The sequence below is a fragment of the Saccopteryx bilineata genome, chromosome 4 (genome assembly GCF_036850765.1).
Source record: "Saccopteryx bilineata isolate mSacBil1 chromosome 4, mSacBil1_pri_phased_curated, whole genome shotgun sequence".
In the NCBI taxonomy this organism is placed as follows: Eukaryota; Metazoa; Chordata; class Mammalia; order Chiroptera; family Emballonuridae; genus Saccopteryx; species Saccopteryx bilineata.
The window spans coordinates 197,754,572-197,772,672 of record NC_089493.1 but is presented as its reverse complement, the minus strand read 5'-3'; the positions used below and the strand labels follow the sequence as shown (position 1 = coordinate 197,772,672).

At 52.0% G+C, this 18,101-nt stretch overlaps 1 protein-coding gene across 1 annotated transcript in view; it reads right to left on the bottom strand.

The window, feature by feature from the left end:
* GNA12 (G protein subunit alpha 12) overlaps nt 1-11,525 on the bottom strand; it is an 84,559-nt gene extending 73,034 nt beyond the window's left edge. Inside the window, exon 1 of the mRNA XM_066273488.1 lies at nt 11,089-11,525. Coding sequence (XP_066129585.1) covers nt 11,089-11,403 — 315 coding nt within the window. The 5' untranslated portion in view covers nt 11,404-11,525. The remainder of the gene's footprint in view (nt 1-11,088) is intronic.
* Nucleotides 11,526-18,101: the final 6,576 nt, after the last annotated feature.

Below are 18,101 nucleotides of genomic sequence, written 5' to 3'. Positions count from 1 at the left end.
CTGACAGAAGAGGCAAGAAGACACTTGTATCTCACTCGTATGCACACTCTCTAATACAGAACATGGAACCAGCTTGTTTTCTGAGTGTTAATTTATTTTTTTAAATTTATTCATTTTAGAGAGAGGATAGGGGGAGAGAGAGAGAGAGAGAGAGAGAGGAGAGACAGAGAAAGAGAAGGGGGGAGGAGCTGGAAGCATCAACTCCCACATGTGCCTTGACCAGGCAAGCCCAGGGTTTCAAACCGGCGACCTCAGCATTTCCAGGTGGATGCTTGATCCACTGCGCCACCACAGGTCAGGCGGAACCAGCTTGTTTTCAAGGGATGCCCCCCCCCCCCCCCCCCCCCCGTGCTGTAGTGAAGCACCAGACCCATGACACAACCCTGGCTTCCCTGGTCTGAGGAGCACCCTGTAATCACATCTCCAGATAAGCTGTGAGTTCTCGTCTTCTGCTCCATGAACACAGATAACATCCCTGTCCCCGCTCTCAACCACACAACAACAGAAAATAATTATGCGCTGTCGACAGAGCACTGTCTGGCGTTAAGCACAGCCTACTCCACAGCTCACGGGACGGACACTGCTCCCCTGAGGCAGACTGGGTGGAACGAGCGACACGTTGGTCTGAAGGCTGGAGGAGACCCAGCAACCCTGCGCCCCGAACCCCCAAATGGCAACGAGGCTCTCTGGAGCTTTTAATCAATGGAAAACGATGGTTTCGGCTTTTCGGCATTACTAAAGGGCCTCCCCCATGGGTCTAAGGGTAAATGTAAACTTGCTCACTTAACTGTGATCTGCCAACAGGCAGGGAACCCTAACCGCTCTCCGGGACCCCAGAAGAGGCTTATGGCTCCGCTCTCCCACCAGCCCGCCACAGCATCAAGCCCCGGGGCGCCCCTGAACCCGGGACAAGGATGTGGGCCAGTGGCCACAGAGCTTAACACACAGAACAGCAGCAGGGATTTCCTCAGAGTCCTGTCGGGCTCAGAAAAGGTATTTATGATATAGCCAACCAGTCTAAGATAAAAGAAAAAATTTCAATTCACAAACATTTAACGCAATCTCAGCCAGTCTACAACAAAAGTTCTTAAACTTCCATCCAGAGAGCTTGCAGGGTGTCCAGGGAGCTTGCAGGGTGTCCAGAGAACTTGCAGGGTGTCCAGAGAACTTGCAGGGTGTCCAGGGAGCTTGCAGGGTGTCCAGAGAGCTTGCAGGGTGTCCAGGGAACTTGCAGGGTGTCCAGGGAGCTTGCAGGGTGTCCAGAGAACTTGCAGGGTGTCCAGGGAGCTTGCAGGGTGTCCAGAGAGCTTGCAGGGTGTCCAGGGAGCTTGCAGGGTGTCCAGAGAGCTTGCAGGGTGTCCAGGGAGCTTGCAGGGTGTCCAGAGAGCTTGCAGGGTGTCCAGGGAGCTTGCAGGGTGTCCAGAGAAATTGCAGGGTGTCCAGAGAACTTGCAGGGTGTCCAGGGAGCTTGCAGGGTGTCCAGAGAACTTGCAGGGTGTCCAGGGAGCTTGCAGGGTGTCCAGAGAGCTTGCAGGGTGTCCAGAGAGCTTGCAGGGTGTCCAGGGAGCTTGCAGGGTGTCCAGAGAGCTTGCAGGGTGTCCAGGGAGCTTGCAGGGTGTCCAGGGAGCTTGCAGGGTGTCCAGGGAGCTTGCAGGGTGTCCAGAGAACTTGCAGGGTGTCCAGGGAGCTTGCAGGGTGTCCAGGGAGCTTGCAGGGTGTCCAGGGAACTTGCAGCGTGTCCAGAGAGCTTGCAGGGTGTCCAGGGAGCTTGCAGGGTGTCCAGGGAGCTTGCAGGGTGTCCAGGGAACTTGCAGGGTGTCCAGGGAGCTTGCAGGGTGTCCAGGGAGCTTGCAGGGTGTCCAGAGAACTTGCAGGGTGTCCAGGGAACCCCTCGACACTCTGTGCGTACCTGCCAGTTTTCCAGGGCAAGGCCACGGCTGTCAGCTGGACTGCTGTGAGCACAGGTCTCGCAAGCACACGCCAGACCCCTCCCGTGTACCAGAACGACCATCTCGCTCCTACACTCATCTCTGTCTCACACCTCCACCGACGAGCGTTCCCTGCCTTTGCTGACACACGCACACGGCATCGAGACGGTCCACGTGTGCATCTTCTCCGCCTGCCGGACTCCTACGGCCTTCACAGCCCAGCTCACAGCACCCGCCCCCGACAGGCTTGTCCAGAAGCCCCGGCCAGAGTCCACCTTCCCTGTTCTCCAGGGAGCTATATCTACAGGGGCACTGACCCTGGTGCCCATCAGAGTCTGCACTACAGTTACGAGGGCACCTGTCTCCTCAGCTGCCAGCACCCCGAGGGGTAGGGACTGGCAGTGCTCATCGTTAAACATCTCCCCCCACCACCACCACCATGGGCACCCAGCAGAGCGCCCTAGGGATATGGTCAAAAAGTTTGTTGAACTGGAGTCTTCTGTTTCAGTGTCAACAGACCACTAATTTTAATAACTAATTCTTCACGCAGCTTCTAAATCATCGATGCACAAGGACCAGGGAGGGCGCACACCAGCGCGTTCAATGACACCCCCGCGCTATCTCCGGTATGACACGACGATTTCCAGGGCGTGTCAGAAAGGCCCCTGTAACAGCGAACAGTTTACTTGCTGCTCGCTGGATGGAAATCCAGGAATTAAAAATGATTCCTTCCTGAGACTACCTTGAGAGGAACCACTGCAGGACACAGCGCAGCTGGCCTGGAGCCCTCTGCACAAACACCGAGGCACCTGCTCTCTCCAGAGGCCCCGGCCCACGATTTCTGAAACACCAAGAACACCAACTCAAGGACGTCCACTCAGGAAAGGAACAGCTATCACATCCAAATAATCCCTGGCAGGGGGTAGTGTGCGGTTGAAGGTATCACGTCCCCACTCCAGCACAACCGCCACCGTAAAGGAAGAGCCCTGATTCTCAAACAGAAGGATCAGGACAATAAAAACTTCCAGCTCCGTCAAGATGGAGCAACTCCACTCCTCCCAACCCTCCCCCCAACTAAAAATGCCCTCGGCATGTCCCAAGCACAGAGAAGAAGGCGGCCCGACACGTTCTGAGTTCTGTAGCAGCTACAGTGTAGCTGACCAGGATGTCCCTCTAGAAAGAAGGGGAAGGAAAGACACTCTCAGGGGAAGAAAAGTGGAGAGAACGGGTCAGCAAATCCACACTTGAAGAATGACCAAAGGAAGCTGTCCAGGCAGAGAGGAGATGAGGAGGAGGGAGGCTCGAAGTGTTCAGGCAGGCAAGAACACTATCCCAACGGGTCAAAACAGGGTACACAAAACAAACGGTCCTACTTTTTTGTGAGGTTTCAAGTCATACTCGGTGACTGAAGTACAAGCAACGATTTGGTGCCTCAAAGTATAATAAGAAACAGTAAGACACTTAAAATTAAAATGTGAGAAGGGTAAAGGGAACTAAAAAGGGAAGCAAAGTTCACAAACTTCACTTAAAGTTGTAAGACACAGGCCTGACCAGGCGGTGACGCAGTGGATAGAGCATCGGACTGGGATGTGGAGGACCCAGGTTCGAGACACCGATGTCACCAGCTTGAGCGCGGGCTCATCTGGTTTCAGCAAGGCTCACCAGCTTGGACCCAAGGTCGCTGGCTCAAGCAAGGGGTCACTCGGTCTGCTGTAGCCCCACGGTCAAGGCACATATGAGAAAGCAATCAATGAACAACTAAGGTGTCACAACGAAAAACTGATGATTGATGCTTCTCATCTCTCCATTCCTGTCTGTCTGTCCCTATCTGTCCCTCTCTCTCTCTCAAAAAAAAAGTTGTAAGACAGATTCCAGCGCACTGGGATAAGTCACAGATGTATACTGTATGACTAGAGCAGCCACCAAGAAAACAATACAGATCTTTGATTGACATACCCCACAATCAATGGTCAATCAGTCAAAGGCAGACTCCTAAAACATGTTTATTTTTTGGGGTTTTTTGTTTGTTTGTTTGTTTTTTGTATTTTTCTGAAGCTGGAAACGGGGAGAGACAGTCAGACAGACTCCCGCATGCGCCGGGATCCACCTGGCACGCCCACCAGGGGCGATGCTCTGCCCACCAGGGGGCGATGCTCTGCCCCTCCGGGACATCGCTTTGCCGCGACCAGAGCCACTCTAGCGCCTGGAGCGGAGGCCAAGGAGCCATCCCCAGCGCCCGGGGCCATCTTTGCTCCAATGGAGCCTTGGCTGTGGGAGGGGAAGAGAGAGACAGAGAGGAAGGAGGGGTGGGGTGGAGAAGCAAATGGATGCTTCTCCTATGTGCCCTGGCCGGGAATCGAACCCAGGTTCCCCGCACGCCAGGCCGACGCTCTACCGCTGAGCCAACCGGCCAGGGCTCTAAAACATGTTTAAATAACCCCCAGGAAGGTAAGAAACAAAAGCAAAACAAAGACAAAAACAGTAAAACGAGACTTACACCCTAACATGTTAATAATTACTTTACCTTGAATGTAAATATGCTGATAATGACAAAAGGATGATCGAAGAGATAAAAAATGACCTACATAACTGACGACATACCATGTTCATGGATTGCGAGACTCCATCACAGCATAGATAACAATTCTCTCTAAATTGATCTATAGCTTTAATGCAATTCAAACAAGTTTTTTTTTTTTCAATAGACATAGACAAACTTATTTGAAAATTCATATGGAAAGGCACAGTCCCGAGAATAACTAAAATAGCCTGGAAACTGTTTTCATCTGATAGCGTGATACTGGCAGAGCAGAGACACACAGAGGAGAGTGGGATGGGATAGAGAACCCCGAAACTGACCCACAGAGATTTTTGACAAAGGTAAAAAATCAAGTCAATAGAAAAAAAGATTCTTTTCAAGATATGTTGCTGGAACAACTTAATATCCACAGGCGGAAACAAACAAACAAAACCTCTACCTTATCAAAAATGAACTCAAAATGGATCAGGATGTAAAACATAAAACTATAAAACCTTGAGAACAAAATAGGAGAAAAACCTTTGGGATTTACGGCTAGACAAAGTGTTTTTAGACTTGACATCAAAAGCATGATCCGTAAAGGAAAAAACACTTTTGATAAAATGGACCCATCAAAATTAAAATCTTGGCTCTGTGACAGTCAAGTGGATGAAAAGAAAAGCTACAGACTAGGAGACAATATTTGCAAACCATGTACTTGACAAAGGACCAGAATCTAAAGAATTGTCAAAACTCACACTAGAAAACAGGTGACCTAGTGAGAAGACAGGTAAAAACCAGGCGGAGCCATTTCGCTGAAGAGGCTGCAGGGACCGCGTGAACAGGACCATGAAAAGACGCTTGACACCATCAGCCAGGAGGGAAGCGGAAATTCAAACGGCAATGACATGACGTGGCACTCACACACCCCTCAGAATGGCTGAACTAAAAAGTGACCCCACCAGCGCTGCTGGGGAGTGTGGAGCGAGGGATCCCTCCCCCGCTGCGGGGGAGTCTGTAGGATGGAGCAACCACTTTGGGAATAGTGCGGCGGTTTCTTATAAAACTAGACAGGCAGCTATCATACAGCTGCCCAATTTTACCCCAGATACACGAAAACTGACGGGCCCACAGAAACACGCACAGGAATGCTCACAGATCATCTGCTCAGACGGGGTGAGATCAGCAGACCCGGGTACTCCTCAACAGGTGAACGGTTCGATGGTTCACCACGGTGAATCCATGCCCGGTACACTACTCAGCGATCGAGCACGAACGATTGATTATTGAATACCTAAAACGATTAGGGTGAATCCCCAGGGAGTCATCCTGAGTGATAAAAGCCAATTCCAAAAGGTCACCGTTTGCATGATTTCATTTATGTAATAGTCTTGAAATGAGAAAATTAGAGAATTGGGAGAATTAAGTCGGTCATTGCCAGGGTGGGCGGGGACGGAGGGCGTGGCCCTAAAAGGCAACAGGAGGCAGCCTCACCATGAGGGAATGTCCTCCTTCTTGCCCAATGTCAATATCCTGGCGGTACCAGCAGGGTGCTCCAGTTTTACAGGACACTAACTACCATGGCGGGTGGCTAGGCAGGGGGGACATGGGAGCTCTGTATTACTTCTTACAACTGCACAGGGCTATAAAATTATCTCCAAACTAAAAGTGTCATTAGACCAGCGGAGCGTGTGCTGCGCAGGGACAGTAGCGAATCTGCGAATCTGCGTCTTCTGCGTCCTCTGCGTCCTCACGCTCTGCCAGCTGCTGGGCTTCCGGGATCTTCCCAAGTTCCCTGCTGTGCGGCCTGGAAGCCGGCGCCCGGCACACAAGGAGCCTGACCCAGCATCTGAGGGAGGTGATGACGGCCATCGGCAGTGTCCCCGGCTTTGGTAAGAGTTTTGGGAAAGAAGTTTTTCACCTGCCAGAGGAGAACAGGGGCTTCCCGGAGCAGATCCAGCAGAGATGCCCCAAGGAGAGTCCTGTTGAACAGGTGAAGTTCAGGGTAGAGTGACGTTCTCTGTCCGTCTCCCCTTTTTAAAACACTGTGATGAGACCCTGCCCGGCTGGCTCAGCGGTAGAGCATTGGCCCGGTGTGTGAAAGTCCTGGGTTTGATTCCCGGTCAGGGCACACAGGAGAAGTGCCCATCTGCTTCTCCACCCCTCCCCCTCTCCTTCCTCTCTGTCTCTCTCTTCCCCTCCCGCAGCCAAGGCTCCATTGGAGCAAAGTTGGCCCAGGCGCTAAGGATGGCTCTGTGGCCTCTGCCTCAGGCGCTAGAATGGCTCTGGTCGCAACAGAGCGACGCCCCAGATGAGCAGAGCATCGCCCCCTGGTGGGCATGCCGGGTGGATCCCGGTCGGGCGCATGTGGGAGTCTGTCTGACTGCCTTCCCGTTTCCAGCTTCGGAAAAATGCAAAAAACAAAAACAAAAACAAAAAAAAAACCAACAAAAAACTGTGATGAGATATACAGACCAAGACTCACCATCTGAGCCATGTTAAAGCGTCAGATTCAGTAGTAATTGCACTGGTGTGCGACCAGCACCACCGCCACTCTCTCCAGAACTGGAGCTCTGCTCATACACCAGCTCCTCCCCTCTTCCTCCAGCCCTGGCAGCCGACTTCTCCGGTCTGTCTCCGGATCTGACTACGCTGGTGTCTCAGTGCAGACAGAGGTCGTTTTTGCAGAGGACCGTATTTTTTTTTTGCATTTTTCTGAAGCTGGAAACAGGGAGAGACAGTCAGACAGACTCCCGCATGCGCCCGACCGGGATCCACCCGGCACGCCCACCATGGGGCGATGCTCTGCCCACCAGGGGGCGATGCTCTGCCCCTCCTGAGCGTCGCCATGTTGCAACCAGAGCCACTCTAGCGCCTGGGGCAAAGGCCACAGAGCCATCCCCAGCGTCCGGGCCATCTTTGCTCCAATGGAGCCTTGGCTGCGGGAGGGGAAGAGAGAGACAGAGAGGAAGGCGTGGCGGAGGGGTGGAGAAGCAAATGGGCGCTTCTCCTGTGTGCCCTGGCTGGGAATTGAACCCGGGTCCTCCGCACGCTAGGCCGACACTCTACTGCTGAGCCAACCGGCCAGGGCTGAGGACCGTATTTTTCGCTCCATAATGCAACCCCCCCCAAAAAAAAAGTGGAGGGAAAATGCCGGTATGTCTTAGGAAGCGAATGTTCCTTTTTTTTTTAGCTGCTGCGGGTTCCTGGACAACTAGAAGAGCATTTGAACTTTAAAGTCTCTTCTCATTTGTTAATAACAGTGCTCATGGTTATTAACAGTGAATACTACTGTTGAGTTTATATGGTTGAAATATTATGGTGGCATATTTTATTAAACATTTTAACATACCGTTTGGTTCGGAATATTTTTCTTTTCTTATTTTCTTCCTTAAAACCCTAGGTGCGTCTTATGGAGCAAAAAATACGGTAAATCTTTTGACTAGTCGTGTGATAAATAAAACATGTTTCACTTGAACAACAATAAAACATTTAATAATAATAATAATTTTTTAAAAATCCAAAAGGCCAGGTTTGGTTCTCAACGCTGCCACCTGCTAATTAGGTAACTGGTCTTGAGTAGATTTGAAACTCACTCTCTTCATTGGCTAAACGGGGCAATGCCATCCAAAGTGCTATGACAATTAAGTGCCATCAGAAAGGGCCTGGCAGAGAGCACGGCTCATAGCTACTGCCTTCAAAACAGCCCGTTAACACGAAAGCAGCTTTTTTTTTTTTTTCCTGAAGCTGGAAACGGGGAGATACAGTCAGACAGACTCCCGCATGCGCCCGACCGGGATCCATCCGGCACGCCCCTGGCTGACGCTCTGCCCACCAGGGGGCGATGCTCTGCCCCTCCGGGGCGTTGCTCTGCCGCGACCAGAGCCACTCTAGCGCCTGAGGCAGAGGCCAAGGAGCCATCCTCAGCGCCTGGGCCATCCTTGCTCCAATGGAGCCTTGGCCGCGGGAGGGGAAGAGAGAGACAGAGAGGAAGGAGGGGGGGTGGAGAAGCAAATGGGCGCTTCTCCTATGTGCCCTGGCCGGGAACCGAACCTGAGTCCCCCGCATGCCAGGCTGACACTCTACTGCTGAGCCAACCAGCCAGGGCCCGAAAGCAGCTTTTGATAGAAATATTATTCTGCAAAGCACCCTTCAAATGTCCACTGTGAGAGCCACATTAAGCAATTTACTTGAAAAGTCTCTTCCCACCAAAAATGGGGGAAGGGTAATTTTTGGTTTTAGAATGAAAGCTGAGTTTCTAACGAGTGACTGAAATAGTCACAAGTGACGTGAGTTTAACATGGAATGACAATTCATGAGTTGGGAAGGAAAGGAGGGGACTGGTTTAAAAAAAAAATCTTGTTTCTGTTTATAAGGGAGTGAGTAAAAGTTAATGTTTACATGCGACGGGAAAAGCTTAAGGCTGAGTTTTCTAAAAACACCCCTAAACGCTGATTTAGATTTAAGAGTCTCTGTTTCAAAATATTTTCTCTGCTTCTCTGAGTTGAAAGAAAGGAGGAAACAGGCAGCCCACTCCTGATGCTCCGGTACCTGCCCGAGCTGGAGGCCAGAAAAGCAGCACAAACACCGTCTGGCTGGGGACACAGAAAACATCCAATGCACTTTACCCCAGAAGATGAGGGGAATTTTAAACACACGGCCGATCCCCTGAATCACCCCGGGCACCTCGCCTTTAAAGTTGAAGTCCTGGGCCAGAGCTGTGACTCACGGGGCTCTTGAACGCGGTGAAAAGGAATGGGGGGGGGAGGGGGTGTTCCAACCAAATTATTCTCTTTCCGTCCCTATCCTAAAAGGGCCATGATTTCTACTACAGTGAACTGTTTTATATAATAAGAGACACCTAACGTGGGAATGCTGGTGTGGAATTCCTGAGCCAGGCCTTGGAAGTCTGGAGCCCAGGGCCCAGAGAAGGGCTACTTCATCCCCAAAGCCGGAAGCTTCCTCATGGATGAAGAGGGAAAATGTGCCAGAAGGGTTCTAACCCCCCTTTGCTAAAGACACGACAGAATCCAGTCTCCTGGCAGCTTCCCGGTAGGACCAGCTGCCCTCTACCTCTGCTCTGAGAGACCTTTCCTCATACCTGTAATTTGGTTCCCACATAAATGGGCCTGGAAAAGTTAGGAAAGGGTAGGTAAGAAACTAAACTAAAAAAAAATAAATAAATAAAAAATAGGGAAATGACTTTATCTAGCTGCAGGGGACTACTTTCTCCACCTCATCATCCATTTTCTCCAGATTCCATGTCTTGGGGGGCCTTTAGCACGCGCTCACTGAGAGAAACTAGACCCCTGACACGGTCAACGCTACAAGTCTTTCCCTCAAATTAAGTTGTAAGGAATAAAGACGGAGGGAGAGACAGAAAGAGAACCTACCTGGAAATTACACAGTACTTAAGACACTGATTAAAAATTGCAACACACCGAATGAATTTGTATCATGATACGAACAAACAAAACAATTATGTGCAAGAGAGGACATCGGAACACTGGCCGGGTAGTTGATGATATTGAGTTATTTATTTATTTAGGTTTGATAAAGGTGCTGTGGTTAGCTCTTATTAAAAAAAAAAAGGCTTTGTTTTTTAGCAGGCTACACGAAGATATTTTCTGATAGACTTATACCATGTCTGGGGTTTGCTTGGACACCCACCGCGGGGGCAGGGGTACAGGTGACCCAGGGTCGGCACTGACCACCCACTGTTGAAGCTGGGGGGTGGGGGTGGGAACGACCGTTCCTGGGTACCCTACTGCTCTCTACTTTGTACAGGTTTGACATTTCCCCCGATAAAACAGTTAGAAAGGAGGGCCCGGGAGCCGGTTTCCTCCCCAGTTCCCAGCGCTCTCTGCCCGGCTGGCTCCCCTATGGGAAACCGGGGACGCGCAGAGGCCCCCGCGCAGGGGCTCGTCCTCGCCCGGGGTCCAGGGGACCCTCCGCACCACCAACACCCTCCGCCCTTCGGCCTCCAACCCCCAGGAGTGGGCCGGCTTCCCCCCTACCCCCCCCCCCCCCCCCCCCCCCCGTCCACAGCCCCCAGTCCCCCAGGAAGGGCAGGCAGGGAGGGGGCAAGGCCATCCAGCGGGGCAAGCCGACGGGGTGCGCATCTCAGGCCAGCTTCCCCCTTGAGCTGGGGGGCCCGTGGCCTCTGGGGGGCCGCGTCCTGGCCGGAGGCACGCAGGGGGGGGGGGCGCGGTCCCGGCCGGGCGTGGTGGTCCGCGAGCCGCACCTGCGCACGCACCTGGGCGCACACCGGGGCCGCACACCGGGCCGCACCTGGGCGCACACCGGGACGCACCTGGGCGCATACCTGGGCCGCACCTGGGCGTACATCGGGGCCGCACACCAGGGTCACACACCGGACCGCACCTGGGCGCACACCGGGACGCACACCTGGGCCACACACCGGGACGCACACCTGGGTCACACACCGGGACGCACCTGGGCGCACACCGGGACGCACACCTGGGCCACACACCGGGACGCACACCTGGGCCACACACCGGGACTCACACCTGGGTCACACACCGGGACGCACCTGGGCGCACACCGGGACGCACACCTGGGCGCACACCGGGGCCGCACCTGGGCGCAGGTGTGCGGGCCGGGACGCGGGGGCGCACGCACCTTGAGGATGTTGTCGAAGATGATGTCGCGGAATTCGAGCAGCGCCTTCTGGTCGAACTCGCGGCCGTGGATGATGCGCATCTGCTTGAGGAAGGTGGACTTGCCGCTCTCGCCCGCGCCCAGCAGCAGGATCTTGACCAGGCGCCGCACGGCGCGCCGCTCGCGGGCCAGCCCCGCGTCGATGTCCCGGCTGCGCCGCCGCGCCTCGCGCTCCGCGTCGCGGGCCCCGCCGCCGCCGCCCGCCCTGCGCTCGCGGGCCCCGCCGGCCTCGGCCGGCAGCAGGCAGCGGCTGAGGGTCCGCACCACGCCGGACATGGCCGCTCAGGCCATGGACCCCGCCGCGGGCGAGGCAAGCCCCGCGCGGCAGCCGGCCGCTCCCTCAGGCCGCGTCCGCCGCCGCCGCCGCCGCCGGAGGCCCGCTCTCGCCCGCCGCTTGGCCCCGGCGGAGGGGCGGGCCGACGCGGCCCGGCGTCCCGGGATTGGGCCTGCCACCGCCCCTACGGACGAACGCGCCCTTCGATTGGTCCGTACCACGCCGAAAGGCGGGCATCCCTCTGGCTTTTGGGGCGGGGCCGGAGCCGAAAGAGGCGGGATCTTCGGGGTGGGGACGCTTCTCACTGGACCCCCGGGCCGGGGTTCTTTCTTTCAGAATGAAAGGGAGGCGGAGTCACTGGGGAGGCGGAGCGGCCGTCCGCCATGACCAAGGATAATTGCTCGGGGGTCACGTCAATCACAGCGAACGGACCTGCGATCGGGGGTTTCGCGAAATGGGGCGGGACCAGAAGTGCCAGGTGTACAGAAAGTGGCCCTGGTTTCCCAGATGGCATCAACCTGTGAGATCGGGAGGCTCTCTGATTGCGCTCAGCCTTTTTTCTCTTTTGCTCAAAAGCTATGGAATGGCGACGAGAGGCCCAACCCCTCCTCTTGTATCTTGAAAGACAGCTGTTTCCTAAACCATTTTCCTACCAGAAACACCGAAGGGGGGATGGGCCATACATTTCAGACACATGCACCCTTTGAGAGCAGCATGGGCCTCTGGGCTCCATGAGGAGCTAGCTAATCATCACAATCACCAGAAGCCACCCCACATCCCCCAAAGCCGTCTGTAGCACAGTGTCTGAGAGTGGGGTCTGAAGCTGGAATTTGCAACTCAACCCCTTACTAGTTGACTAGTTGAATAACCTCCCCCCCTCCCCCCCCCCCCCCCCCCCCCCCGGCCTCCCGCACCTGCTTTGAGCTTCCTTTTCCTCATCTGTCAAATGAAAACGATGATAGCAACTACCTCACATGGCTGTGAAGCTATAAACTGAGAGCATGAACTTGTAAAACCCTTAGCTGGGTGCCTGGACCCAAGTAAGTTCCTGAGTTACTGAGTGTTGGCTGAGCTCATTCCAGTCTTACTGTGAGGCAGAAGCCCCTGGAAGAGACTCAGGTGTCTCTTCATCTCTAGGTGATTGGTTTGATTTGGGAAACCTCGTCTCAGATAAAAAACCGAGGCGGGCCCTGGCTGGGGGTCCTTCAGTTGGTCAAAGCATTGTTTCTACACACCAAGGTTGCCGGTTTGATTCCCTGTCAGGGCACATCCAGGAAATCAGCCACTGAATGCGTAAGTGGGTGGAACAGCCAGTTGATGTTTCTCTCTCCTTTCCTCTCTCTCTAAAGTCAATGAATACATTTAAATAATTTCTTTAAAGTTAAACTGAGGCATATTAAGAATTTTAAGAGTTTGAGCAAAAAAATCAATTCCAGTCAGGCAGTGCCAAATTGCATAGGAGCAATCCTGCCGGATGGGAGCCAGGGCACAGACTTGGTAGGAAAAAGCACAGAAGTAAAGGGACGAAATGATTTGATTGGCAATAGCTTTGGAACGAGCTGGCTGTTTGTGACTGGCTGTCCTTAGCATTTTGATTGTGTAACCTTGAGGCATTTACAGGCTTAGAATTCTGGTTGTCTTACATAGGCTACCTCAGTCTAGTGTTCACCTTGTTGAATTAACTTCATAGGTCTTAAAGATCGTCCTGTCCAAACCCTCCTGCTCCACCATGTACAAGCGGATAAAACAAAAGACCAGTCACGAACGACTTAACCTGAGGTCCCACACGAGGGTGGACAAGAACCCCTCTCTCTTTCTCTTTGCCTCTAATGGCAGAGGGGGAGGTGCACTAGGAAATATTAGTGGCTGTGATCTCATTCAGTTCCACAAATAACCTTTTCTGAATAGTCATGAAAATGCCAGGCATTTCTGGAGAGGAATCTTAAGACAGAAAACACCAACAACAAACTCAGCCTTTGCGTCAAGACGCTTATTATACTTTAGTTAGGGAGCCAGACCTCTTTAGTCACCAGGTAAGTGCAGGTGAAGGAATCCCTAGTTTCTGCTTGAGAAGAGAGAGAGAGTAAGAGAGGGAGAGAACCATGGTATTCAGTGTTTTAACTCAGAGATCTAAACTCCCTGAGGATCTTGAATGCCTATGATGTGGCGTTTGTCCATTGCTGAGGCATGAGTGTGTGTCACTTAGGAGTCATCACATTATCTAGTCCTTTGTCATCCTTCAAAATGATGGGAAAAAAAATGTTTGGTTTCTTTGTGGAAACAGTCTTCAAAAAAAAAAAAAAAAAAAAAAAAAGGCGCCAAACACTAATTTTATGATAGAAATGAAGAGAGAGTGCAGAAGCCTCGGAAAGCAATGCGTCTTAGAAAGAAAATGAGAATTTTGAACAAATAAGGAGAGGGGTTGTGGAATCCGGCAACGGGTCAGCGTTAGCCCCTCATGCAGTTAAAAGAAGTAAAGATGATTCAGAAAACACTTGGAGCAGAGGTAGAAGAAAAATCATACCTCTAAAAATGAAAACCGTAAATAGGCACTTCATAGATACAGTAAGTTGCAGATTCAGACACAGATGAAGAGAATAAACAAATATAGATCTGGAGAAAAAAAAAAATCTCCTGACTACAATATATAGATGGGGAGATATTTGTGAGAAATACATTTCTGTTGTTAGATCACCCAATCTGTGATATTTTGTAACATCAGCCTTAGTGATCTAAAGCAATGTGCTTCAGAAGGAAGAAAAATAATCTCTAAAAAGGAAGTCTGCTACTTTGTGAACATGTAGGTAACTCTCACCACGGACTGTGTTAGAGAGCAATAACTTTACCTTGTGAAGTTAAGGAAGCACGTAGACGAACATACTGGAAACAAAAGGCATGTATGTTGGGGGGGGGGTGACCCTAATTAAAGCCTTCCAAGTAAGATCTTTGAGTTGTCTGAGAGGAGAACCAAGATTTTTGATTAATGTTAAACTTGGTCAAGTTACATAGTCAAAGTTAAAAAACTTTAGGGTAAATGCAAAAAGGAGAGAAGTTGAATGTATGAATTCCAGACACGCAAAGGGGGGGAGGAGGGGGGAATGGGACGAGGGAACGAAAATCAATCAGCCCAAAAGAATGCAACAAATAAAGAAAGCAGAAGGCATGGGAATAAACACAGGACAGCGTGAGGAAAATGAGAAGGCAGAAATAAACTCAAATACACGCTTCACCCCAATTACATATAAATAGGCTAGCGTGGTTAAAAGATGGAAGACTGTCAGACGGGATAAAATAAAACCAAGGTTCAGCTAGGTGCTTTTAAAGGACACGCCTACCAACCCAGACAAGATCAAAGTATAATAAAGAAGGGAGGAAGATTTACCGGACACGTAGCAACCGCAGGAAGCCTGGCTTACCAATGCGCACAGGAGATAAAATCGATTTTAAGTCTCAAGCGTGACTTAGGGGTAAAGAGTCCTTTCGTGCAAAAAAAAGGTGTAATTCGCTGGTGAGCTCTAACAAGTGCACACTCGCATGTAGCTAATAACATAGCTTCCGATATTTAAGGCCGAGAGGTTGACAAGCCAAGGGGGGGAGCTGAAGAACCCACCATCACTGCTGGGGTGGAGGGGCTAGTTGAACACACTTCTTGGGCAGGGGCGAACAAGTTTGACCTCGGAGGTATATGTTGACCAGTGGACCCAATACTTAGAGGGAATACACATTCTGCTCAAATCCAAGGAACGGTTTTTTTTTTTTTTTAAACTGACCCCACTGGAAAGGACTGATATCACACAGACCCCCTTCTCTGACCGTATTTGGTATCATGAACACAACTCTAATTTTCTGAGAAGTCCAAGGTTACAGAAATTAAGCATATTCCTTCTAAGGAAACAGCCCAGTTTGTTAAACTTGTTTTGGTAGGGCGCCATCCTGAAAAGAGTCTGGGGTTGTTTGTTACTGATCCATGATCTGATGGACACCTGCCACAAGGCCGGCCGTCTGGTCTGGCGGTTGGGAGCAGGGGCTCTGGGGCCCCGCTTTCTACCTCAGATCCTGGCTCTGTCCTCTGCTGGTTGTGTGACCGTGAGCCAATTGCTCGATCTCACCGTGCCTCACTTTCCCTCGTCTGTAAAATGGGGATGCACTGTGATACTACGACTAAGTTGAAATCACTAAAGACGGAATGAGAGAACATGTGTGGAGTCCTATGAAGAATGGCGCGGAGCACGATCTCCATAAATGTTCGTGATTCCCATTATTATTCCTGTCCTTATCTTCCTATCACCTATCAATGTATAAAGCTGACGCTGAGCAAGATAAAAAATCTCTCATCCAAAATCATAGGTTGGCAAAACCAGCATTTGAATCCTGGCTTTTCAGCCTCACCGGGCACCCTGTGATCCCTGGACAGCGCCCGCCCCGTGTCTCCCCCTGTGCAGCCCTTTGCATGACTAAGAACAGGGCCTCTTTCTGCCTCCACAAGCCCACCCACCCAGAAGGGTTTGACAACCCTCCCCCACCCCGTCACATTCTGGGTGTGTGTGTGTGGGGGGGGAGACTGCTCTTGCCTCAGGACCTTGGCTTCACCTGTTCACTCAGCCTTGAAAACCTCAGTCCTCCCCTCTCACCGGGGCTCTCGTCTTTGATCCAGGCTCAAATGATCCTGTCTCAGGAAGGCTTTATGTACCCCAAACTTCCCTGCACCCCACCAAACTAGGCCCAGTTCCCGTGATCTTCTCTCCTTGTGCCCCATCCTTTTCCTTCCTAGTATTGATCACACTTGAAATTATTTGTGTCATTCCATATTGAGCGTCTTTCCTCCCAACTACACCCACGAGGCAGGGTCTATGTCAGGGGTCCCCAAACTACGGCCCGCGGGCCACATGCGGCCCCCTGAGGCCATTTATCCGGCCCCCGCCGCACTTCCGGAAGGGGGATTTCTTTCATTGGTGGTCAGTGAGAGGAGCATAGTTCCCATTGAAATACTGGTCAGTTGTTGATTTAAATTTACTTGTTCTTATTTTAAATATTGTATTTGTTCCTGTTTTGTTTTTTTACTTTAAAATAAGATATGTGCAGTGTGCATAGGGATTTGTTCATAGTTTTTTTTTTATAGTCTGGCCCTCCAACGGTCTGAAGGACAGTGAACTGGCCCCCTGTGTAAAAAGTTTGGGGACCCCTGGTCTATGTCGAAGTGTGTCCCTGTGCCGGTACACAGCGGGAGCTCGGTCGCTGTTTGCTGGGTAGATGGGTGGAAGGCAAGAAGGGAGTGGGGACGGCGGAAGGGACGGAGGGAGAGAAAAGATGAAAGAATGAATGGATGGATGATGAATGAGTGGAGGAAGGCATTGATGAGTGAATGGTTAGGTGATTGGATGGGTGAATAAATGGGTGGTGGGTGGGTGGACAAGTGGGTAAATAGATGGTTGGAGGGATGGATGGATGGATAGATGGACGAATGAATGGGTGGTGGATGGATGGATGGATGGATGGATGGATGAATGGGCAGATAGATGGATGGATAGGTGGGTGGATGGGTGGATGGATGGATGCATGTGTGGGTGGGTAGGTGGATGGATGGATTGGCAGGCATAGTCCCCAGGGACCTTGAGAGCATTGCATAGGGCTGTCCCTTAGGAGGAGCTCTGTCACTTCTCTTGGAAGTAGACAAGGGGGTTCTCTATGGTGCCGCCAGGCATGGTTTGGAAGAGAGGGTTAGTTGTGTCGCTGGCTAACCGCCTCTCCCAAAGTCAGCATGCTTTTAAGGAAGAGTTGGTCGTGGGACCCAGGATCATGTGCAGAAATATTTCCTTATTTGAACCTAGGTCTTACTTATTTTGTCCCCCAAGCCCCAGAAGGAGAACAGTTTGGGGAAGTAACAGTCAGCAATACTGAGAAGCAAGTCAGCAGGCCGGACAGCTAGCTGGGTGACTTTCTGTCTCAGGCTCAGACCAGGCGGCAAACATCGCAGGTTGGTGCGTGTGACCGTTTCATCCTTGGTAGCAACACCCGGTGCCGTCCTAACATTGCCGGCGGCGAGGCGCAGGCGAGGGTCTGGGGACGCTCTTGGGGATGCTCACGAAGCAACCAGCCCGTCAGTCAAGGTTGTACAAATGCCCACCAGGGGTCGTCAAACTTTTTATAAAAACCGCCCACTTTTGCAGTGCTGGTAGACCTGGTCCCTACCGCCCACTAGTGGGCGGTCCAGCTTTCATGGTGGGCCAATCGCGGCGCTGTTTGGTTGCACGGTAGGGACCAGGTTGACCAGCACTGCAAAAGTGGGCGGTTTTTATGAAAAGTTTGACGACCCCTGAATGCTCCTGAACCCACGATGGCTCCCAGCTCCTCCAGTCCATCAGGGTTGTTCCGCAGACTCTCGCCACCTCACGTCAGGATGCACGCAGGCCGACGCTGAGGCCACCAGCCTGAGCACAGCGGGTCACTGAGCAGAGGGAGAGAAAGAGCTCTGGAGGGCTTTGCACGGACAACCTGGAAGGAACAGATCACGCCTTGTGGTGGTCAGTTTTGCGTGGTGGTTCGTTTGGGGCGTCGGTTTGGCCGGGCTCTGGTACCCAGTGACTTACTCAAAGATTAAATCTACCGTGCTGTGGCTGCAGGGGTTCTGTGGAGAGGTGGTTAACTTCTGCAACCAGTGGACTGCAAGGAGAGTGCCCTCCACGGTGTGGGTGGGCCTCGC